At 44.0% G+C, this 25,758-nt stretch overlaps 1 protein-coding gene and 3 long non-coding RNA genes across 4 annotated transcripts; 2 read left to right on the top strand and 2 right to left on the bottom strand.

The window, feature by feature from the left end:
* Positions 1-324: 324 nt before the first annotated feature.
* Positions 325-3,938, bottom strand: LOC308463923. The gene is made up of 3 exons (XR_013979828.1): positions 3,816-3,938; positions 2,637-2,747; positions 325-941 (listed from the first exon to the last, which is right to left on the bottom strand). It is a non-coding gene; the product is annotated as an uncharacterized lncRNA (long non-coding RNA).
* Positions 3,939-7,709: 3,771 nt separating this feature from the next.
* On the bottom strand, positions 7,710-21,216 carry LOC308463910. The gene is made up of 4 exons (XR_013979814.1): positions 21,086-21,216; positions 11,424-11,544; positions 9,647-9,766; positions 7,710-7,954 (listed from the first exon to the last, which is right to left on the bottom strand). It is a non-coding gene; the product is annotated as an uncharacterized lncRNA (long non-coding RNA).
* PATE4 (prostate and testis expressed 4) lies at positions 15,039-18,232 on the top strand. The gene is made up of 3 exons (XM_080983782.1): positions 15,039-15,111; positions 16,176-16,295; positions 17,854-18,232. Exons 1-3 carry the CDS (start codon positions 15,060-15,062, stop codon positions 17,979-17,981), a joined length of 300 nt encoding a protein of 99 aa, XP_080839908.1. The 5' UTR covers positions 15,039-15,059; the 3' UTR covers positions 17,982-18,232.
* On the top strand, positions 21,119-24,208 carry LOC308463908. Its single transcript, XR_013979812.1, has 3 exons — positions 21,119-21,226; positions 22,052-22,171; positions 23,638-24,208. It is a non-coding gene; the product is annotated as an uncharacterized lncRNA (long non-coding RNA).
* Positions 24,209-25,758: the final 1,550 nt, after the last annotated feature.

Below are 25,758 nucleotides of genomic sequence, written 5' to 3'. Positions count from 1 at the left end.
AGTCTAGCTCTAGATTAGCAAAGCTGAGCACAAAGATTTTATTTTATTTTATTTTATTTTGTCTTTGTGGTTTATCACAATGGTAGTGGTAATCTGCCCATGACCAGCAGTTGAACCATCATGCGTTTTGATTCATTTAAAAAACAAAAAAACCATATAATTTTATTAATCTAGAATTTGAAAATAGAGATTTTCAAGAAAGAGAACCATAAAACAAATATAAAACAGATCAAAAGCATGAAAAACAAAAACAATTGTAGCAACAGTAAAAATTAAAAAAAGCAGTAAATATAAAATCAGTTAAAATCCTGGGCAATCTTTCTTTTCTTTTCTTTTCTTTTCTTTTCTTTTTGAAAATGTCTAAAACGTGGCTCTCTGGGCAATTGGAAGAGGCAGGATTTTGTTTTGTTTTGGTGTGATAGTACTCAATTATATGGAATACCGTGACCTCTTTTTTTGCCCCGCGCCATGGTAGTCCTTTTGTGCTGGCACTCTGAGCACTTTTATCAAGATTTGAATACTGACACCTCACCCCCGCCAAAAAGGAAGGAAAAGGAAAAGGAAAAGGAAAAGGAAAAGGAAAAGGAAAAGGAAAAGGAAAAGGAAAAGGAAAAGGAAAAGGAAAAGGAAAACACTAAGGAGAAGGATCCATGGGTGACAAACCACATTATCCCTCTTTCAGGAAAAGGGTGAGATTTCGGAAGACAATTTTGTATGGCAAAGCCTTTTAAAGCACAGCTGAAATGGTCTCAGAAGTATGGCTGCCATAAAGAAGCTCAGCCTAGAGGGTCATGCTCCTCTAGGAAATGCTCAGGCATTGCAATAATCTTTTCCTTTACAGCAGACTGTCATGAGGCTGTGGGTAAGATTTCCGGTGGTATAATGACACCTGTCAGGTGGTATAGTGGTGCATCCTTTTTCCATGTAAAGCATCCGTTCAACTGCAGAGGAATAAAAACAAATGCATAAGTCAGTGTTTCTCAACCTTGGGTCCCCAGATGTCGTTGGACTACAACGCCCATCATCCCTGAGCTCTGGCCTTGCTAGCTAGGGATGATGGGAGTTGTAGTTCAACAACATCTGGGGACCCAAGCTTGAGAAAGGCTGGCATAATTGGTGAAACCACATTCAAAGAGAAGTCACGGCAGCTACCCTCCCACACACACACAAACATGCAGAGGGAATCCAATTTCCTTCTAGCCAGTAGTGCCAACTTGAACAAAACATTGGGCCCCACATTCACCCCACCCCCCTCACTGTGCCCAACTCCTTCCAAGCCAGGGAAGGGCCAGAGGTCAGTGGCAACATGGGCATCAGCATCATGGCAGGGGCTCCTGCTCTGCTCCCTCCCTTGGTCTTTGTGCAGCACTGCAAAATGCAGGGTTTTCACTGCAAAACGCTGCAAAACTTTTTGCCAAAGTTTGACGCCGGTTTGAAGTGAATTGGACAACGTTGGGATTTTGATGACCCCATGACCCCCGGGTTTGAATGTCTACTGCTCCATTTTTGGGGCGCTGCAAAACACAGGGTTTTTACTGACCAATGCTGCAAAACTTTTTGCCAGAGTTTGGCATCTGTTTGGAGTGAATTGAACAACGTTGGGTTTGGGGCATTAATTATGAGCCCCGCTTTGATGTATCAATTACTCCATTTGTGGGGTGCTGCAAACGTTGGGCCTTCACTGCAAAACGATTGCAAAACTTTGGCACCAGTTCTAAGGGGATTCCAGATTTGGGAGTTCATTAATGAAGCTATCCATGGAAAACCTGATCACTGTTTGCTCTGATTCAGTGGTAAAACGTGGGTTTTCCTGGGGAAAGCACCAGACCAAAACAAAAAGCCTACTCAGATGTGGAGCTTTAAAGCTTGAACTTGTGCCTAGAAATGGCCCAACAAAGGAAGTCTGGATGAGCCCTAAAGGTAAAGGGACCCCTGACAGTTAAGGCCAGTCACGAACAACTCTGGGGTTGCTCATCTCACTTTACAGGCCGAGGGAGCAAGCATTTGTCCGCTCTGCAGACAGTTTTTCCAGGTCATGTGGCCACCTTGACTGAGCCACTTCTGGCACAACAGAACACTGACACCAGAGCAGTGCACGGAAACACCGTTTACCTTCCCTCCGGAGCAGTGCCTATTCATCTACTTGCACTTTTTGGCGTGCTTTCGAACTGCTAAGTTGGCAGGAGCTGGGACCGAGCAATGGGAGCTCACCCCGTCACAGGGATTCGAACCACCAACCTTTTGATCGGCAAGCCCAAAGCTCAGTGGTTTAGAGCACAGCGCCACCTGCATCCCTGGATAAGCCCTAGTCTAGCACATAGCAATAAAAGACAGAAAATAAGCCGGTGAGATGAGACATGTACAGAAGTAGCTCGAGGGAACTGCTACATTTGCTTTCCAGCAGTTGGATCGCTGTTGTTTACCAGAAGGGAGAAGGGCAAGGAGATTGGCTTGGTGCAAAGGCACCACCAGGAGTTCTGGAACTGCTCTCCCAGTGCTTTTGCAACACAACCACCTCCTCACCCCTCTCCTTTCCAGTAAGCAACAGGCTCAATGACCCACATGCCATGAAACTAGTATGGCCACTCCATCCCACTTAAATTAACACATAAGAGTTAATTTCAAGGCAAACATACCTTCTTTGATATAGGTTGTTTTGCAACGTAAGGCTGTGCATACATCACTTCCTTTGAAACAGATAAAACCAGGATATTGGAATTTGCACACCTTGCATTTGATAGCTTCAGCTGCTTGAAAGGAGGAAGTAATTTAGCATGAAATTGCATCACAACCCACCCTAATTCTAAATAGCTTCATGTGCATCAAAACTAATACAAGATAAAGTTACAGAATGATCTGAGGTCCAGTAAGCATTTACTGCTAATATATACGAGGCCATTTTGTTGTGGCAGCTGTTGGTCATCATTACTGATCTACAATGTGCAATCTCAGGAATAGCTTACGATAACATTTATATGGAAAATAAACTAGAATTCATTTTGAACAAGAATTATGCAGAGAACATGACATAAGAACACAGGAAGAGCTCTGTAGGCCTATCTAGTCCAGCATCCTGTTTTCATAGGATAGTGCTGGTGTAACCTTTCATCTTGTTAAAGGTGTCCCAGTAAAAAGGTAAAGGTACCCCTGCCCGTACGGGCCAGTCGTGTCCGACTCTAGGGTTGTGCGCCCATCTCACTTAAGAGGCCGGGGGCCAGCGCTGTCTGGAGACACTTCCGGGTCACATGGCCAGCGTGACAAAGCTGCTCTGGCAAGCCAGCACCAGCGCAGCACACGGAAACGCCGTTTACCTTCCCGCTATAAAGCGGTACCTATTTATCTACTTGCACTTAATTGTGCTTTCGAACTGCTAGGTGGGCAGGAGCTGGGACCGAAAGATGGGAGCTCACTCCGCCGCGGGGATTCGAACCACCAACCATACGATCGGCAAGTCCTAGGCACTGAGGTTTTACCCACAGCGCCACCCGCGTCCCTAAAGGTGTCCCAGTAGTGTATGCTAAAAGTTGTCCCAAACACCCCTTATCAATAATGTGCATAAACTGACTTCATTAAAATCACTTGAAGCCTTGTTTACAGAGGCTCATGCCATTTCAAAAAATGTTAACATTTATGGTCCCGCTTTGCTAATAACAACAACAAACACTTACAGGACATAAAGCACATATGTATGGGAAATGCACAAAATTCATACCAAGATAGAATGGAAGAGACTTAATGGTTGCAAATGGTGTAACATGAAGCAATGGAATTATCTCCACACCCGAGACTGACAACACCCCATCTGTTTTACTCACAAAAGAGCAGAGCTAAAATGCCGAGAAGCACAACCAAGTTAATCATCTTGGGCTTTCTTGCCATTCTTGACAACCCAGAACAACAAGGTCTCCTTGGTGGAGATGGTGAAGGAACAACAAAACGTGACTCCGGATAATGGATTTAAACTCTCATGGAGACTATAGGCTGCTTCTGGAGGGACCTCGTGTTACATCTCCCACCTGCTACGGTGGTTGATTACAGTCTTAGCAGCAAAGTACAGCCTAGGAACTGGATGTCCTTTGCCCATTTGAGTGCTCTGTTGCCAAATGCTGGACCATTAGGTGCCATTTCCATCAATTAGTCTAAATATAGGAGAAGCTGTAGTCTCAGGGAAGCCAGTGGGAGGCATAGAATGATTCCCAAATGACCCAGGCAGGTGATGGGTCAAGATGTGAAGATTATGAATTCAGTGTGAGAGTACCTTCAGTGCTTATATCAGAGGTGGGGAACCTCAGGCCTGGAGAGGCCCCTCCCTGGGTTACACACCCACTCAACCCTCCTCCCTGGACCCAGGTGTTTTAGTCAGTTTGCATTTCTTGGTGCAGATAGTATTGATGTGATGTGTAGAGATCTTTCCTGTTCTAATTAATTCAAGAGGGTTCTGGAAGCTTCTAGCAGAAGGTTCATGATGTTTGGGTTATTCCTTCAGAGAAGCTGAGTACAGCTGGCTTAAACTGGTTTTGTTATCTCTTCCTGTCAAGGTCATGCTGACTATAATAGTAAGGCCAGAAGGAGCCTGGGTTTCACTCTCTTTCTATCTCTCTTTCCTTCTGGTGTGATGTTCTCTATATAGTATGCTTAGTGTTAAGTTTTAGTCTTCTTACAAGTTATTCTAAGTTTAAGTCTGCTGCAACTAGATTCTTATGGACAGTGCCAATCCTGAATGTATTGGATTTGTGACCATTATGCTCATTGGCCTTCAGTTGCTGGATGAAATACAATCGCCTCTGGTCTATTTTTTGGGAATCCTGCAACGTGTTAAAGTTTTTACTCTGCTAACTATACATTGGAGTACTGCTCTGGATCAATCTGAGTAGAGCTCCATGACAGTTTCTGTCTGGGTGGAATGTGTCCTTCAACTCTGATAATGCCTCTTGCATGTCCTGGATGAGGAAAGTGAAGGGTGTGTGATTGTTTGCAGAAACTTACCTACCATGCAAAAGTAACATTGACATTTGTTGCTTCATCCTGTTTTGTCTCTGGCCCTTCCCACCACTAACATGCAGTCCTTGGAAGGTTACCCAGCAGGGAATATATCCCTTGAGTGAAAAAAAGATTCCCCAGCCCTGACATATGCATACCCTTGTGGTCTTAAGGTTCTTGCATAGTCTGTTTTTGGAATTAGAGCTGAAGACCATAATTATCCCAAGAAATAAGTCTGTGTGCTGTGTAAATGGCCAGGCAGGATCCAGACACAATGGATGTCCAAATTAACTTCAGGTTCTTCCCAGTTTGTGTTATGAGCCATCTAGGCAGGACCAGCACAAGGGGTACACATAAACTTGACTTGCAGGTATGATAAGCAACCATCTACACTGCAGGGCTGTGTGCTTCTCACATAAACTTCTGCCCATATTTGCAAAGGGAAGGATGGCAGGCAACACAGACCACTGGGTTTGATTCAGACCGAATGATGTGACTTCAGTAACAAACCATTTTTTCTCACAGACCATTCAGAGACTACCCAATATGACTCATGGAGTCTAATCTACTTCTTTCCCCATCCCGATTCACTATTAGGACATTTCAAAAAGGCTATACAGAAGTGGGTGCAATTTGAAGACATAGTAACCCCTCCAGAGACAATAAATCCTGTTGAATTACAGGCATGTACCCTAAAATGTCACACACACACACACAAAATGAACAGCTTCTGACTTTTTTTTTGGGCCAGAAGTGGATGAAATTTGCAGGCAGTATCTCCCATTTTAAGAGCATGAATTCCGACATATTTCACAGCCCTGTAGTAGCTTTCCTGAAAGAACAGCTGTTACAGGATCGGGGTATGTGTGTCTTCTAATTCAAGATATGGCATAAGCTTTCATCGGCTACAGTCCGCAATTAGGTTGGAACAAGAAACTGCTGGACTACAATACATCAGAGGGCAACAAACCCTTTTACCCTCATGGACTGATTTGCAAACCTCGGCAGCACTTTGTTTTGTCTCAAATGGCAAAACGGGATGCTCTCCCTCTGGTGTTATCATCAAGTGTTTGGGGAATTATCTCAGTTAATTCACCCTCTCTTCATCCAGATTTGCTTGTGTGATGTTGATATGTCTTCCCTAACTATTCATTCATCGCAGATTTTTCAATGTGCTTCCCTGTCGCTTTCCCAACTGCAAAAATTCTGTTTTTTGTTTTTTGTTTTTTAAAAAAGCCTTGTTGCACTAGGGAGACAGAGCCTTTGACTCCAATTTAACTGTGCACACTGAAAGTTCTGGTATACATCCCTGGAGCTGATGCAAATTTCAGACGGTTCAAACATTTTACATGGAATGAGAGCCAGTGCAGTGTAGTGGTTAGAATGTTGAGCTAGAACTTTGGAGACCAGGCTTCAAATCCTAACTTGACCATGAAGCTCCCTAGATGACCTTGGACCAGTCACTACCTCTCCATCTAACAAACCTCACAGTGTTGTGGGGAATAATTGAGGGGGGGAAGAATGGTGTACATTACATTGAGCTCCTTGGGGGGCAAGGTGGGATACAAATGCCCCACTTTGGACAAAAAGATTCCTGCAACACAGGGTGTTTGGCTAGCTGATCCTTGTGGTCCCTCCCAACTCTATGATTCTAAATGCAACAAACAAACAAACAAACAAACAAACAGCACCACCTTGTACTTTGCACCAGACATCAAGATTTCTTGGGCTGGCTGTGCAGCCTACCTAAAAAAAAGAAGTAATAAAAGAATCACAGAATCATAGAGTTGGAAGGCACTGTGAAAGTCATCTGGTCCAACCCCCTGCAATGCAGGAATCTTTTTGCCCAACGCAGGACTCGAACCCTTGACTGTGAGATTAAGAGTCTCATGCTCTACCAACTGAAGAAGATACACACTTCTAATTTCACAAAGTAGCTGCTGATTTGATATTTATTTGTCTGTTTTTAAAGCCTTCCACTTTTCCATTGAAATACATGACCAGCCTGCATGAAAACCTTAAAACCCATTGAAGGGTTTATTAGTGGTCGATGCAAAGGACCAAACTGAAGGACTGGCTCTGTCTATGCGAAATATGCAACTGTTTATAAATACCATGATTCATCTCATTAAAGCCACTGTGAGAGGAAGGTGCCTCACACAGAGTCAGACCATTGGTCCATCTAGTGTCGTTCTGTCTACATTGTTGTCTGATCCCACACTCCATTTTAAGACTTTTAGCAGAAGCAGACAAAGGTGGCTTGCATAATCCTAGCCTTCCCTTCCCCCTCAGCCCCCACTCTTGCATTTTTACTTTCTAACCTGGTGAGGAGTTTGGGCAAATTCACAACTTTTTTGTAACATTTTGTTTGATTTAATAAGAGTTTTTATTTAAAATAGTTTTGGGGTTGTAATGTGGGAAGGAAAGCTCCATTGACAGAGCACAAATTCTGTTCCTTAATAGTTGAATACAATCCATTAAAACTAATTAACTTTTTTACAAAGAAAAGAATTCCAAATTATTCAGATATTATTTTTCAGCCAATTGAGTAAGGTTTCAATAGATCCATCAGTTAAACTCCAATGTTTTTCAACCCTAAATGAAAATGTTGCTATTGGCTTTGAATGGAGAGAATTTTGTCCAGGAATTTCCACCATCACTGCCCTAGTTCATTTAAATTTTAGAGCAACAATTTCTTCACTTCTGGTAATTAAAGGTTGATTTTCCCCCCCAAGGTATTTCAAATAAGAGAGGTTTCCAGGAAAAACAGATGACAATAGCATGAAATCAATAAAGAATCTTTTGCTTCAAATCTGGCAGAAGATGCATGGAGCCCATTCATACATATCCCAAGCCTAGGGAGAGTTGCACATTTCTGTAGTGCAGCATTTGTTGACGTGATGAATGTGCCTTCCTCCATTTACATCCCTGCAGTCATAGGCACAGCCTGCTGTAGTATAAAGGAGAACAGATTCTGGAAAGGAAGAGAAAAATCAGTGAGCCCCCTATAAGAAGGCAGACTTCCTATCTAGTTCCTATTAGTTGCCTGCTTATATGTCCAACTGAAAATCTGGACCAGACTAATACATTTTGCCACCTATGGTAAATGACAAAATTCAGCACCCTCAAAATTCAGAGGTGGACTGCCCCTGAACCGGGGGGGGGGGGGTCAATTTCTTTCCCTTTGGCTCTCCAGGCTCAGAGAACAAAGTTGGCTGGGAGAGGTGGGGTGGCTGCATGTGCACCCACAGGAGCACAGCACTGCCTAGCCAGACACACAAGCAAGTGGCTTGGCTGCCTGGCTGACGGGGGCCTCCAGGTGCCAGATTGGCACTTATTCGCTCACCTGCACACCCGCTGGCCTCCATCCTTTAAAGCCCTATACAGCCTAGGACCCTCGTACCTACGGGACCGCCTCTCCTGGTATGTCCCGCAGAGGAACTTACGATCTTCAAACAAAAACATCCTGAAGGTCCCAGGCCTCAGAGAGGTTAGGCTGGCCTCAACTAGAGCCAGGGCTTTTTTGGCTGTGGCTCTGATCTGGTGGAATGCTCTGTCACAAGAGACTAGGGCCTTGCGGGACTTGACATCTTTCCGCAGGGCCTGCAAGACAGAGCTGTTCCACCAGGCCTTTGGCCAGGGCACAGTCTGACCCCCTCCTTGGCAATCTTCACAGAACTCTAGCCCAATGCTTGCCATCAATTTGATTTGAATTAATTTTATAAGGAAATTATTTTAGAATGTTGTACTATTTTATTGTTGTTAGCCGCCCTGAGCCCGGCTTCGGCTGGGGAGGGCAGGATATAAATAAAATTTATTATTATTATTATTATTATTATTATCCCTCCATTGGTCAGTCCGCCTCGGAGAGCTTTGTGCCCTTGCCCAGGCCTCACCTACCATCCCACCTGTCTCACCATGGCAGCCTTTTGTCTCCCTCTCTCATTACATTAGACTTCATGGACATCTAATGAAGCTGGAAGATACAGGACAGATAAAAGAATGCACTTCTCCACACAGCGCATAGGTGAACTGTGGAACAATGTCCCACAGGAGGCAGTGATGGTCACCAACTTGGATGGCTTTAACAGAGAACTGGACAAATTCGTGGAAGAGAAGGCTGACAGTGGCTACTATCCATGATGGCTTTGCCAAGGTTGGAGACAACCATGCTTCTGAATGTCAATTCTTGGGAACCATGGAGGGCAGGGTGCTCTTCTGCTGAGGTCCTGCTTGTGGGTTTCCTACAGGCATCTGGTTGGCCAAGCGAGATGAGCCAGTGGCCTGATTCAGAAGGATCTTCTTACATTCTCATGGCAACCGTGGGCAGCAGTGGATGTTGAAAGAAGAAGACCTGTTGTTGTGGGCATGACTAAAAAAATGCTGGCCCACTCCAGTCTCTGCAGCAGGAATGGGAACCTGTGGCTGCCCAGATGCTTCTGGACTACATCTCCCATCATGCCTGAGCACTGGCCATGCTGGCTGGGAGTGATGGGAGTTGGAGTCCAACAATGTCTGGAGGACAACAGATTCCCCATCCTTGGTATTGAGCAAGGGGCACATTTCTTCACTCTCTTTTTAAGAATTCCTTTCTGGACAGTACAAATAAATAGATACACAGAGTCCCAAAGCAAGCCCCATTAGGACCAAGAATCACACACCTTACCTGTAAAGAGCTTCTGCCGGAAGCAGGACTCCCTAGATTGTGCTATACAGGGAGGCTTTGGTGAAGGACAGGTGCCATTCTTAAGTTCAAACAAACAGGTGTAGCATTTGAGGCTGTTGACTGGAGAGGAGGGTAGATAAATACAGAGTTGGGAAACAGCATGGCATAAGTTTGCCTGATGACCCATCAGTTGACAAATGAAACTGTAATCAACAGTGGTCAGGATGTGCAGACATGCTTTGAACAGTTGCTGATTTCTTCATTGCCTGCAGCTCTTAAAGCAAAGGGAGGGGAGGTTTTTTGGCTTGGTGGGTCAGTTCTTTATCTCCAACACCACCTCCATGGGCCAACTTTTACAGGTGGTGGGACCACCCATGTCATCATGACACCAGGAGATTTACAGGTGAGTGGACAGAGAGTGCAGTGGATGGACAACCTCAAAGTTAGACAGCAGTGGCACCGTGGAACCTACTACACCTAAATCTCCTACTTTCAGTCCTGCTTTCTGCAAGAATTGACTACCCCCATCAACCCTCGCCCAATGGAGTGACACCACCTGACAGACAGATGGGTGTGGTTTTCACAAAAATGGTCTCGCATGGCAAACTGGAATACTTGGTGGGCGGGTGGGCCAGTGGGCCAAAGGCTCTGCAGCCTGAGGGGCAGCTTGGACAGTTAACTCTCCTGAAGCAGGTCTACTGTCCCAGTCACTTTGATTTTAGTCTTTGATATAAAAAAATGTTAGGATCAGTGCCTTGTCCAACAGAAGCTTTCTACCCCAGGAATTGAGACCCTGCAGCCCTTAAGATGCTGCTGATCTCAAACTCCCATCATGCATGATCACTGGCCCTGCTGGCTGAGACTGATGGGAGTCCAACAACATCTGGAGGGCCACAGGTTGCCCAACTCTGGGGTCCCCTAATCCAGCAAAGCCCAACAATTCCTCATTTAGTTTGATAGGAGTCCAGTAAGCTGCCTTATAGGAAATAGGTCCATTGGCTGATCAAGCATAGTATCACCTTTCTAAGCAGTTTTTGACCTTTTCTTGCCCAGGACCAGATATATTTTTTTCAAGTCAGAGCTCAGCTCCAGCACTTCTCAGAAAACAAGGGAGAAGTTAATGGTGAGCTCCAGAACCTCTTTTTCTAGAAAAATAGCACCTCCCATGACCAACCTTGAATGCAAACATGCATTTGGGGACCAATATTCTATCCAATATATATTTTATGGTGGAAGTGCTGCTGCAACCCACCTTTGATTAAACTGAGACTTTAATACAATTATACTGAACTGCATTTTTTAAAATTTCCCTCTGACCTTATTGCTAACATTCTTTTCCTCCTGTGCAGATAATAATTTTCCATCCATCCAATTGAGTGGACACAGTTCTGCAGAACCTGATGCCAAAATAAGTCAACATGTCATTAAGGTGCCACAAGTCTGTTTTTGTTGCAACAGGCTAACATAGCACGCCCTCTGGAAACTGCTATGCTCTTGGTGTGCTTTCACAAAGTAGATAGTTCCTTTCTATGGGGTGATCAGCAAAAACTAAAGCTGGCTTGTGGGTCCAGGATGAGCTCAGTTCCTTGCATATATTAGAACTACTCACCTCTGCTTTCCAGTCTCCAGCAAGTTGTATGTTGAGCAGCTCAACCCAAAACAACCCCATCAGTTAAAAACAGGAATCATACCTTCCAGACAAGCATACGTACAAGCATAAAGAATATGGTCAGCTAAGGACTCTGAAGTTGCTGGTGGTGCCTGTTTAGAAACCTACCCATTGAAAAGGCAAGCAGGATCCATAACCCGACTGACAAAAGCTTGTTCATGCTGTGAATTGGAACTCTCGCACCAGGTTTGTTCTGGATATTTAGCCAGGATGCTTATGAAGGGCTGACCTGGAGCAGTGTACAAAGATCCATTAAACATTAACACAGGTACAACAATCCCTTTCTAAAGATCAAAGGAGGGGCAACAGGAATGGTTAGTCTCTGAAACAAATGGCTCTTGTTTTTGTGAAGGGCTGTCAACTTTTCAACTGACCCCTGCAACTGTGCAGTTAACAGCACAGTGTAATGAGCTGGGATTGGTGCATTTAAGTAGATGTAGGTGAGAAGAGTTGGCTTTTAGGGGAGTGCATGGGGTTCCATGCAAGTGAATGAGTGGGCTGCTCCAGGAGGAACACAACTCTTCACCCCTCTAGACCCCTAGTGGTTGATTGATTCAGGCTAGTAACTTTTATTGGCTTACTTACAACTTGGTACCCAAGGGGCAGGCCACCCATCACTAGCTTTCAAAACTAGCAGCTAAAAACAGTAGCCACCACAGTGCCCTTCAAAAGTTCAAGCTCTCATCATCCCCAACCATTGACTATACTGACTGGAGCTGATGGGGACTGAACTCCAGCAACATCTGGAGGGCATCACTTTGGGTACCAAAGTAGAAACATCCTAATTAGAAAATGCCTGGTGTGCAGACATTCTTTGCCTATCATGCCTCTCTCTTTCCAGAACAACCATGACGGAGACGAGCTTCCATAAATTTCCCGTCCATTGACTTTGTTTTTAACATTATTAAAATATTACCGGATGTGTCCAATACTAGTCCTACTCAGAGCCACTGGAAGTAAGAAACATGACAAACTTAGGTCTGTTCATTTCAATGGGTCTACTCTGAGTAGAAGTGAGTTGTATACAATATATAGAATTCTGATTTCCTTGAAGAACATTGTTTGAAACATGGGTGCATTGGACATTACACACACACACACACACACACACACACACACACACCCATGGGCCCTTGGGAACTTCTCACTCCTTTGTGCAGTTGTTGTGTGATGTGGTTTCACACAGAGGCATTTTCTCTTTCTAAAAAAAATCATCATTGTGGAAAGGAGCTGAAGCGACAACTATATTCAGGATGTAGAATGAAAGGAACGGTTTGTGCAACTAATTTTTTTGGCACAAAACCTGCCAGTGTTTTGGAACTAGCTGGCAATGAATTGTACTTGGTGGAGGCAGTGGTCTGCTTTTCATGGATCTGTCAATTTTAGTTTCTCATTTTCCCTCCTTATGTTCAGTTCATCACATCTCTCCATCTATGCCATTTCTGCATAGTCCTTTGCTTTCAGAAGCCACTCCTCCTTCACTGGAACCTTCTCTTCTTTCCATTTCTGTGCATATGATATCCTAGCTGCTGTTGTCATATACATAAATAGTAAGGGGATGTGAGTTTCATCCGCGGTGTAACACCGAGGGTGAGGTTGAAAGAGTGTGAGTTTTGGTATAATCTTCATTGCTTTTGTTCTGTGGGAGTCACCAAAAGGACAGGTCTGGGAGGATCTGAGCTTGTGTTCAAGAACAAACAACACAGACAGTTGCTTATTGATTCTGATCAAAGCCCCATCTAAGACCAAAACACTCTGTTTACCTACACACCAGGTGAGAGACCACAGCCTTATGTTTTGCAGGCTAACTTTTATCTTGACAAAAAAAAAAAAAGGAGGATGGGGAAAAGGAGGACGTCAAAAATGTTGAACTGGAAGGACAGTATGGTGTCTCTTGAATGTGTGCAAAAGAGAGAAATGGAGGTGTGTGTGTGTGTGTGTGTGTGTGTGTGTGTGAGAGAGAGAGAGAGAGAGAGAGAGAGAGAGAGAGAGAGAGAGAGAGAGAAGTACCGTATGTATTTTTGGTCTGTGTGTTGACTTGGTTGTCCTGCTTGTTGAGGTGTAGTGGAGGAGATTGTGATGGGGGAACAGAACCAGGTCGCAATGCCACCCACCCAAATAAGGGGCAAGCAGAATTCACCCTATATAATATCAATGCTTGCACATGAAAAGAGAGGGAAAGATGGAAGAGTGTACATGCTGTCTGTGTGCATGAGAGAGAGAAAGAGGCAGGGAGAGGCATAACTTTGTGTGTGTGTGTGTGTGTGTGTGTGTGTGTGTGTGTGTGTGTGTGTGTCTTCACCTGACCTGATCATCAAGGGGGAAGGAGAAAGTGGGGTAGGAGAGCTGAAAATAATGTCTATTATGGATAACAGCAACAACTGACAAAAGATAGACATAATATATTACAAGGACAGGAAGAAACATCATGGACAGAATAATTGCCACGCACAAGAAGAACAAAGAGAGAGTTTGAATGCTTCACCTGTAGGACAATAAATAAATTAATGAGTTAATGCGAATGGAAGTCGTTAAAATTGCAGTTGGATATAAGAGCTTGTTATTCTGACTGAAGTGAAATGGAAATTTATAAGAATGCAGAAATAAAGTAAATCATCAAACCATCCATTCTAGCACACAGAGGGGCCACGTAAATTGTATAATTTGGCTTTTGAATGATTGGCATTATTAATGGTATTATAATTCGCCATTGTTATAATGAGGCTTTTCTTGGATTATTGTAACTGAAAACTAATAAAAAATATTTTAAAAAAGAAAATAATGCCAATAGTGTTGGATCACTCCATCAACCTCTGATGGATGATTTAGAAGGATTGGGTCCAGCATCACTTTCGCTGCCCATGTGCGCCTATACTCAGCGAAGTTACATCTCAACGCAGCTCCTTCCTTGGAAGCGTCTTCGGGGTTGAAGCTACACACAGTAGGCAATAAACACTCATGGACACCATAAAGATTCAGTCAAGTGTGGAGGTTACTTGACAGGTATAAAAGCATATTGGTAGCAACTATATACAGACATTCACCACTGCCATGGTCAAGGCATGCTTAGAGTCCAACAAGAGTCCAAGACTCTCTCTCTCTGCTTCTCTCACGGCAAGGTGCAAGCAAGAGACTCACAACAAGTTACACGGAACCATTGTTATCATTACTTCCTGTCACACTGCACATGTCCAAAGAACAGTTCCCACAGAAAATGTCCTTGCATAGACAAAACAATCTCAGCCTTCTGCTGCCTCTTGAAACTTCTTTTCTGTTCTTCTCCGTTTCTGGGACAAACGATTCTCTCTCACACAGAAAGAATATCCAACACATATATCTAAGTGCCCTGTGCACAGTAGAAATTGCATGGGCAACAAGACTCGTACAGCATACAAAGAATTCTATGCTGTTTTGTCTAAGATCACGTGCAATACCACTTGTAGGCAGCACACAATCTCTGTACAGACAATCAGTTGAATGTGCAGAGGCTGGGACTAGACAGAACAGGAGCAACCTCAATTCCTTCCCCCTTCATGCATGCGCCAAATGACTCAAAGGGATTAGATGTTCTGCATCAGCTGATCACAATGATATGCTCGTAGCTTTTCATCCAAGCAAAGCTAAAAGGTATGTCCTCTGTGGACCAATCACAGGCTCACCTCACACCTGATCCTCAGAGGTGGAGATAAATTCAAGTTGTACTCTCCTCACACGCAGTGCTGACGTGAAGGCAGAAGGGGCAGCATGAATAGGCTTCTGAATATCGTGTTCTGGGTGTTGCTATCCATTGAGTTGGGTAAGTCTGTGATGGGCCAACATGTCAATTTTGGTTTCTCTCCATTTCTTCACCACCCACTACCCACCCCAGTATTAAATTCAGTTCTCTGCATTTCTCCATCAGCGTATACCTGATTCCAATGTTGTTACAGGAGCTCGAATAAGCTTTGCACCAGTTGCAGCTGAGGGAGCATGTTCAGAATGGCATATCAAGAAAATGGGTCATCTTCTGCTCATGTAATCATTTTGTTGCTACCAGAGCCCTACATAATTCTGTGTTACTGCTGAATTACCTTCAAATGGTTATAGCATTAAAGATGACTAATGTGTATTAAATTTCCATGCCACAACTGTGAAGCTTCTCTTGTGGATGTGTGATTCAAGTGAGGACGGGGTTCGTTTCTGGTTCCAAGGCCTGGTATAGTCAATTATTTAATTTTTATTATTTAGTTTGACTTTTTCATGGAGGCAAAGATAGAGGCAAAACCAGTTGATTTTATTGGATGCAAATTTGGAAGTAAATAGGGAGAGGGGCGGACTGGATTTTCACCAATGAAAAGTGAAATTTCAGGTATGTTAGGGGCTCTGCACCTTCTTTGCTTCATTCACCGACCCTGCTTAACTCCACACTCTGCCCTACCCCCTTGTCAATCCCCTACCCTTTGCACCTCACCCAACCTCTTTGCTTGGCCACCCCTCTTTCCACTCCCACTTCTGCAACCTCACCACTCACCAACCCCCCACCCTTCCCACGATCCTTGCCAAATTCCCCTTACGTCTTGACCAAACTGAGTCCCTTCCCCCTAGACCTCCCCCCAACCCCTGCTCATGCTGCCTGCCTCACACCACTGCCATTTTGGGGGCTTTAAATGCAAACTGAACTGCATCTCTACCCCATCCCTGCAAGCGGATTCTTTTTGTATGTTAAGCCTGTTTTACAACCCACATGTAACGGAGTAACACCCACCACAGGCAAGCAGGTAGAAAAGGAACAGTGCCCTCTTGTCCTCTGGGACCAGGTCAGTTTAGCAGCCGATTCTCTTTCAAAGTTCATAGTTCACTTCCTGGTTCATCTTCCCCTAGTTGCTGGCATCAAGTGCTCCCAGTGTGCATATCAGCTCCCAGGTAAAGGGTGCGAGAAATGGAGACGTCCGTGCAGACTGCACTCAGGGGAGTCATGCTACAAGCAGATGGTTTATTTTGGTAAGTGATTATGGTTACTCACGACTCAGTAATATATCCCAGGACCACGTAAGCCCTTGCAGCTTGATTACTCAGATCATCGGAAGGAGCACTGCTAGTTGTCCCCATGTTACAGAGGCCCAGCTGGCCTCCACTAGAAGCCAGGCATTTAGTGTCACTGGTCCCTTGCTCTTCTAACAGAGATGTGGCAGCTGCCCTAGCTCTTGATTTTCCAGTGTCTCTTGAAGACCTTTTTATGCAGACAGGCCAATGCGACTGTTTAACTTTTTTTTCCAAACCAGTCTTTTTAACAATAATTTCCTATGGTTTTTATGGTGTTTTATTTTATTGCATGTACGCCACCACGCCCTATTGCATTAATTGGTGGTATACCCAATGCTATTGTAAATAAATAACCAAGAAAGAAGCCTTTCTCGGAGCATATAAATGGGTTTTCTCCACATCAACACAAGGCAACCACAGCCAACTTCTACAGCAATTAATGGACAAAGCTCCCAGAATTATCACACAGGTAGGTAGAAATGGATTTTATGGAGTGCTATTGAGTAATCCAGTGCATTCTACAAAGCAATCCTACAGAGTGTGGGAGGGAGGTGGAGACTCATGGTGGAGCCATCACCATTTCTTAAGCCAGGGGAGAAGAAATGTGTGTTGGGTTGGGGGGGTGATTGATTTTCATTTTTATCTTTGGTTCTCTTCCATGACTTCCATGAGTGAATTAACTCAAGCTCTCAGGCTGGCAGAGTTTCTGGCTCTGTTCTGGGGCATGTTGGGGGAATGAGGGAGACTCAGAGCTGAGATTCTCTTGGAACTCCAGCCTGCAATAGAAATCCATATTCAAGAATCCATGCAGAGCCAAGCACCTGGGGGTGGCACCTAGACTGCTGGGTGGAGCAATAAGTAAAGGAGTGGGACCTTGGGGAGTGGTGAAAATGATCAACTTCACAGTGTACACTGTTCTTGTTCACTCTCTCATTAAATGCAACCTGTTGTCCATGTTTTCCAAGACAAGTGACTAGAGGGTGGGGAATTTATAGGGCAAAGAAGAATGGTAACAAGGTGGGCTGCTGTGATGCAGTTCCTGATAACAGTAGGCCAATCCTACCAATCAGGGTTGCCAACCACTCATTAAAAAAACGAGTCTTATCTGCTCATGTTGTCTTAGCATCACTCTGCTCTGCAGAAATTTATAGACAAAATGTTTCACTGCGCAGATATGAGAATGATGATTGGTTAATTAATTAACCAATCACTTTCCACACATATCTCAAGGTGATATATAAAATTAAATAAAAATAGGTATATGATCAGCTGAATGCCTGCAGACCATGAGATTCTTAAAGGCAGAGAAACAGAGGATACTCAATGTTGGCAACCCTACTACCAGGTTTTTGCCTCTGAAACAATGGTACAATGATGGCAATATCTATGGTATAATCCTATGTTATCTAGAAGAATTCACTTGTAGATGTGTGATTGACATCAAAGCATTTGATCAGAAGGAAGGGGAAGGAGTTTGCCAGTACCTGGATACACCCTTATATTTCTTCCTTTACAGGACGGACTCCTCTCCATACCATCAAGGGCTGCTCTTCAGCTTGCATAAATGTATTGACACCAATGAAGCCTAAGACAGTGAGTGAAGTCTATACTTGCTGCTCTGATCGAAATTTCTGTAACCACTAAGGCACAGTAGTGGTGTTTCAGTGTCAGTGGAGAGCATCATAGATTCTGCTTTCTGGGTGAAATTTCATGGGCTGGAAGTTACTGCACGTCTCCTTTCTACAGATACCTCCTTTCTACAGATTCCTCTTAAGGCCAGGCTAGATGAGATCGAATGTTTGTTTTTTTCATGCCCTCAGTATCCAAAAATACAAAATTGTAACTATTTCCAACCACAGTTCATGTTTTAAAAATAAATGCTCAGGCTATCAAAAGTGCCTATTTCCACCCACTTTAAGGAAATATTTAAATTACATGATGCTGGGGAAACAATTTTTCCCTATCTCATAATTCTAAAACCGGGGCAATCCAATGATGCTGAATTTTGGAAGATTTGGGGCAGGGAAAAGGTCCTTCTTCACACAGTGCATAGTTCAATGTATGAAAGTCTCTTTCAAATAATGCAAAAATGGTCACCAACTTAGATGGCCACAAACAGGGAGCAGCTGTGGAAAAGGCCTTCTCTCATGTTGCTACCCTCTGGACCTCTCATGGAGGCAGCACATGAGAAAGGGCCTCAGATGATGATTGTAGGGTCTGGGTGGTCCTTTAATTTCTCTCCTATGTCTAGCTTCCAAAGCAAATTTTTGTCAGTTTATTTCAATTGCAGGTTAATATAGAAATGGTGCTGAAATGATTTATAAGTAGCATGGACCAGAAACAGTCTGATTACTCATCCCTGCATCTAGCTTTGTATTGCATACATCAACTGGCAATAACTTTCTATGGTCACCATCAAGGCTGACCCTACCGTTGGGCACTCTGAGGAGGCTGCCTTAGCTGGCAGATGGTGAGGGGGCAGAATAAATCCAAACTAAAATGCTGGTGAATTTTCACTGTTTGGAAGAAGGGAATGTGGCCTCTGGGTTGACAAGGGTTCCCCATCCTTGGAAGGGGGTATCACCTTGTTCTTTTCCTCAGGTAGCAAAATGTCTTGGGTCATCTCTGGGCTCCATACTATCTCTGAACCTGGAGGTCTTCTTTAGCTGCCACGACTAACAACCATGGATAGGCCACTCCTCCATAAATTTCTCTGATCCCCCTTTGAAGCTGTATAAAGCCATCTATGTTAATGAGTTACTGAGTCATTCAACCCTGAGAGATGTCAATCTGACATTTTAATGAATGCCTACGGCTAAGGTGGTTTGATACTTATGCGTAAGCGTTGGGTAGGCACTGCAACACATTTCCCCCATTCATTCCCCCACCCAGCAAACAAGCACATCTTCATACTGCAGCAGAAAGGAATGTAGGGATACCTGTTAGATCATCTCAGGGTAGAAAAAAAACCATTCTGAGTTTCCAGCTGTACCAACAGATGGTACATCAAAAAAGAACATCAATGCTTGGAACAAATCCACCTCAATCCGCCTACTGTGTCCAAGTTTGTTAATAAACCAAGGGACTTGCAATAGATATGGATTGCCTTTTAAGAGGAGCTCCAGAACCTGATCCATTTCAGTGTGAATAGATTAAAAGCCATTGATAATCCCTAAACCATTAATTAATGGTGCTGGAGGAGACCCTTGAGAGTCCCATGGACTGCAAGAAGATGAAACCTATCCATTCTTAAGGAAATCAGCCCTGAGTGCTCACTGGAAGGACAGATCGTGAAGCTGAGGCTCCAATACTTTGGCCACCTCATGAGAAGAGAAGACTCCCTGGAAAAGACCCTGATGTTGGGAAAGATGGAGGACACAAGGAGAAGGGGACGACAGAGGATGAGATGGTTGGACAGTGTTCTCGAAGCTACCAGCATGAGTTTGACCAAACTGCGGGAGGCAGTGGAAGACAGGAGTGCCTGGCATGCTCTGGTCCATGGGTTCACAAAAAGTTGGACACACTAAACAACTAAACAAAAACAACAAACCATTAATAGCAAATGATAGATCTAAGCACCATGAATTTGTCTAGTCTCCAGTCAAAGCCATGTAAACCGGCGAGTTATCAGCCACAATGGGTTATGATTTCAGTTGCTTTGCACTGTAGTAGCATCCAAATATTTGTCCTTGAGAGTTTCCAGGGGCAACCAACAAATGAGAGAAAGAATGAAACATTTGTGGTCCTTTTAGCTATCAAATGCAATAGGAAAATAAGGTGTTAGGAGCTTTAATGTTCATTAAGTTGGGAGTTTCTACAGGTCCAGTTTTTCCAGACAGACATGGGGCCCCTCCAGACAGGTGTTTTATTGAGGATGTATTCTGCAACATGTTATTGACACAATAATAGTACAACAGTGTTAGATTTATTCTGCTTTGTCCTGTGATGCTTCCCTGATCTTGCCACATTACTGCTGCTCAGAGGGGTTATAGTACAATAAAAGTGTGTGGTATAAAAAGTTATGGGATTTCAGCATGAGCTTATAAGATAGGAACTGATTGGAAATGAAACAATGGGGCCACCCCAAAACTATAGCCACAAAGAATATTGAAAGTGAGATGTATAACCAACCTGATACCATCATTAAAGCACAATAAAAAACACATCCAAATGGATTCATAAACATTCAGCATTGTGATATCACAACATACACCTGAGTTCTCTGCACAATCAAAATCTGGGTGGTGGATGGAAGCAGTAAAAAAAAATGGGGGGGAGCAATGAATTGATGAAACATTTTTTTAAAATCCAGGATATGGACAAGAAAGGTTTGCTCCAAAATCCTCGCCTAAGTCTAGATAGGATAGAATGAAAATCACAATCCATGTCCCTTCTCCTGTTGCTCACCTACCCATCTGATGGTCTGTGCTCAGTATAAATTGCATGGGCACCATGACTCATACATCATACAAAGACTTCTAGGGAACCGACACTCTTGTATTGCTTCTTGGTGTTTTAGCTAAGATCACGTGTAATACCACTTGTAGGTGCCACATAATCTCTGTACAGGCAGGCAGTCGAATATGCAGAGGCTGGGACTGGGCAGAGCAATTCCAACCCCTTCCCCCTTCATGCATGCACCTAATGACTCAAAAGGATAAAACGTTCTGATCACAAGGATGCGTCGGGGGTTTTTCATTCAAGCAAAACTAAAAGGTGTGTCCTCCAGAAACGAATCACAGGCTCACCTCACATCTGATCGTCAGAGGTGGAGATAAATTCAGATTCCAGCTGCACCCTCCTTGCACATAGTGTTGACGAAGATAGAAAACAGAACATGAATAGCCTTCTGTATCTCGGGTTCTGGCTGCTGCTGTCTGTTGAGATAGGTAAGTCTCTAGTGGGTAAGTTTCTGATTTTTTTTCTAGTCTTAAATTCAGTTCTCTATATTTCTGCATCAGTCTGTGATGGTTGCTGCTGTTGTCAAAAAGCCATTGTGAAAGTTTACAGAATGTTAGCCTGCATGTATCTCAATGTACGCATACAAACTTTTGCATGATATTGTCGCTAATGTACATACATTCCCCAAAGTCTAGGGCCAATTGAATCTGAGTGTGTGTGCAAAGATCAATATAGATTACTGGTTAAGTAGGTAGGTAGGTAGGTAGGTAGGTATATAGTCTCATTTTAACCAGCAAGGCTGTTGTGTGTTCACCTGCTAAATGTACAGCTGTCCTGTAGAGGAGAATGAAATGATGAAGTAAGCTGCTTAAACAGCCACCCACTCAGGACCAACTTTTAGGCTTCTACGATCTGGAGAAAATTATCAAAGGGCCCTGCAGGTTTGGGATCAAGACAGGAAGTTTCCCCTCTCCTGCACCCTGTTTCTATAAGGAGTGTAGTCAATTCCCCCCATTTAGAGCAGGAGGAGGTGGAAGACACAGCTGCAGAGAAAGGATCCTGGACAGAGATTCTGTGCTCCTCTGCCCGTTCTCTCTCCAAGGCACTTTGATATGCGTTTGGAGGTTAGTGAGTTGGAGGTTTGCTCATTAACTCTGCCATCTTTCTTTCTTTGTGGCTTACCAAGAATGGGCTGACATTGCAAGCAAACAATTTGAAAAGCAAGGAGTGAATTGGCTCTGATGGATTGTTAACAGGTTGGGTGATTTTTGCACCTTTCACCTGTTGATCTTGGTATCTTTGCTTTTCTCTAGTTGTCAGCATCAGATGTGCTCACTGTCATTTTCAGCATCCGAAAGGTATCTGCCTTGAGCGGAAACGTCCTTGCAGATTGCACGTGGGGAAGTCTTGCTACAAACAGACCGTCTACTTTGGTATGTAATGACAGGACCACAGAATGATAGACTCATCGCATTGTAGAGGTGGGACCCTAAAAGTCATCTAGCCCAACCCCTGCAATGCAGGCAACACAGCTAAAGAATCCCAGACAGATGGCCACCCCAACGTCAGTTTAAAAACCTCCAGTGATTGAGGGTCCACCACCATCCAAGGGAGTTCATTCCACTGTCAGACAGTTCTTGGCATCAGAAAGTTCTTCCTATTGTTAAGTCAGAACCTTCTTTCTTGACATTTGAATCCATTTGGTTTGGGTCCTACCCTCTGGAGCAGCCATTTAGATCTTTGAATAGTTACCAAATTGGAAACTGCTTTACACTGAATCATACTATTGGTCCAGCTGGCTCAATCTCCTGGTAGACCTTACGGTCTTCAAATAAAAACATCTTGGAGATCCTGGGCCACAGGGAGGTTAGGCTGGCCTCAACCAGAGCCAGGGCTTTTTCGGCTGTGGCCCTGATCTGGTGGAACGCTCTGTCACAAGAAACTAGGGCCCTGCGGGACTTGACATCTTTCCGCAGGGCCTTCAAGACAGAGCTGTTCCACCAGGCCTTTGGCCAAGGCACAGTCTGATCCCCTCCTTCTGTAATCCTCCAAGAACTCTAGCCCAATGGTTGCCATTAATTTGACTCTGAATTGATTTTAGAATGTATTTCAATTAATTGATTGTGTTATTTTTACTGTTGTTAGCCACTCTGAGCCCAGCTTCGGCTGGGGAGGGCGGGATAGAAATAAAATTATTATTATTATTATTATTATTATTATTATTATTACCTGCACTGACTGGCAGTAGCTTTCCAACCTTTCAGCCAAAAGTCTCATTCCATCCTACTCAGAGATGCCAGGAATTGAACATGAGATTTTGGCATGCAACACGGCTGCTCTACCACTGAACTGCAGCCTTTCCCCAGGTCAATACAGTCATTTTGAATGAATGGTCAGACATGTCACAGTGGTTCCCTTGTGTACAATTTGTGGAGAAAGTGTGCTTTGGGGCATTTGCTGTGTGCTCTTGCAATCATGGGGCAGTTGCAGTCAAGGACGTAATGGACTGGGCTTCTCAGTCCAAGAAATTACTGGACATGCTTGATGCATGCTACCTGTAAACTGTAACTTAAATGCAGGGATTAAGTGGTGATGTGGTGCAGTCCTCTGAAGACAGGATGTCCTCTCTCCTAATCAGGGCTGCTGTCTGCTCAGAAGTAAAAATAGCAGCCTCCTCTATTCACGTTGGTTAATCACCCACTCTGTCTTGCACATGAAGATGAGAATGGTCACCTGCTAATGCTTGCATCCCATGTTGTTCAGGAGCACAGGCTGATAAAAGTGGCAACCTTACCAACTCTCCAAGCCTGAAACAATGGTACAAAAATGAGAGAGGCACTAGCTTGGTTTACTATTATCCATAGATGTCGTGGTCCCACTAATCAATCTTCCTCTACAGGAAATACTCTTCTCTTTTCCAAGAAGGGCTGCAGCACCCAATGTGTTAATGTTCAAGAAAAGCCAGCAGAGAATACCATCACCCAAACTTTCAAATGCTGCTCTAATAGAAGTTTCTGCAATCTCTAAGTGGTGTTGAGCAGCACCAAAGCATCTGCTTTCTGAATGAAGTTTTGAGGGTTGGAAGCTTCTACAGGCCTCTTTTCCATGAATACCTCCCAATCGCAAGACCAAACTAGAGGCCACGATCCCTGATAAGGTCTCTCATCTTTTAAAAATTTGGCAAATAGTAGCTATACCAAGGAAGAAGAGGAGATGGAGATTCAGGTCTGTTGTAAGGAACCGCAAAGAGATTTAACACTTCTCCTGAACCCTATTTTCCAAAGGACAATCAAGATCTGGCTTCCGCCTTCAGCTGCCTCATTACCAAAAACTTTGACATACACAATCATTTGATTTATTGAGCAGAATTTGTTCACTGCTCAACTGTAAAGAAAGCCTATAAGCAGTTTATGGAGAATATAAAATTTAAGTTTGCCAGTGCATCAAATAAACAGCAAACGTCAAAGATATCCACCCTGCTTGTTTTCCACTTCTGGTATGAAAAATGCTAAACCATAACAATTCCAAACCACAGTACATTTTTGTTTTTAAAGCTGACAATTTCCACCCACTTTACGAAAAATTTTAGTCAGTTGTGGGGAACATTTTGTCCTTCAAAGGTTGCTAGATCACAACTCCCATCATCCCTGCCCACTGGCCATGCTTGCTGGGGTTAATGAGAATTTTAGTCCACGAGCATCTGGAGGGCCAAAGGTTCACCTTACCTGGTTTAGATTATAAGTTGCCAGGAAAGCAATCATTTGAGAAAATAGGTTCCACAAGAAATTATTTTAAATCCACTTTTCTACCTATAAGGACAAATGTTTTTGGGTTCTGCCATAGTTGATTTTTAGGGTGCTTTGCTATTTTCCCAACAGACTTTTTATATTTAACATAACCACTATTGGGAGGTAAAGCTGTAACAGGGTGTGTTGTCTTCAATAGGCAGGCTCTCAACGAAAAACAAAAAAAGTATGCCTGTCAGAAGGTCATGCCTAAAAATGACAGCGGTATCAAAATGTGGGTGTGGTGTTTTGTTTTTCAAGCAGTGAAAAGGCCAATTCCAGCACAATAGTTAGTATATTTCCTCCCAGTATATTTCCTCCCATATCGCCTTGCTCATGTGTGAAGATCTGCCATAGAGTCCCCCAACCTGTGGTTCCATCAATAGGTAGGGATCGGGGAGTGGGGCTCCCCATGTAAGGCCTTCGCCACAGTTTCTCATCTCTAGAATAACTTCAGAGGTGAATCTACCCCCAACATGGCACTTTTCATCTGTTTGTGAAGATGCACCTCTTGGCTCAGACCTTGGCAAGAGAGGGTGAAAAATGGAGAAAGCCACACAGTTTGAACCTGTTTTTATCATCAGCCAATTTCATGCGCTTTGGGATGCGGGTGGCACTGTGGGTTAAACCACAGAGCCTAGGACTTGCTGATCAGAAACTTGCTGGTCAGCGGTTCGAATCCCCATGACGGGGTGAGCTCCCATTGCTGGGTCCCAGCTCCTGCCAACCTAGCAGTTCGAAAGCATGTCAAAGTACAAGTAGATAAATAGGTACCGCTCCAGTGGGAAGGTAAAGGGTGTTTCCATGCACTGCTCTGGTTCACCAGAAGCGGCTTAGTCATGCTGGCCACATGAACCGGAAGCTGTACGCCGGCTCCCTCGGCAAATAAAGCGAGATGAGCGCTGCAACCCCAGAGTTTGCCACGACTGGACCTAATGGTCAGGGGTCCCTTTATCTTTACCTAATTTCATGCATTTTAAGGAGGTCTGGTGACTGGGAGTGGCAGCCGGGTTCATATAACACCGGTGCTAAATAAATCTACACTGGCTCCCAGTAAGTTGCAAAGCACAATTCAAAATGTTGGTGCTGACCTTTAAAGCCCTAAACGGCCTTTATACCTAATGGCCCATTATACCTGAAGGAGCATCTCCACCCCCATCGTTCAGCCCCGACACTGAGGTCCAGCTCCAAGGGCCTTCTGGCAGTTCCCTCACTGCAAGAAGTGAAGTTACAGG

The sequence above is a fragment of the Podarcis pityusensis genome, assembly GCF_964106645.2.
Source record: "Podarcis pityusensis genome assembly, chromosome: 15".
Lineage (NCBI taxonomy): Eukaryota > Metazoa > Chordata > Lepidosauria > Squamata > Lacertidae > Podarcis > Podarcis pityusensis.
Note: the sequence above shows the minus strand (reverse complement) of the source record. Positions and strands in the feature narration are given on the sequence as shown.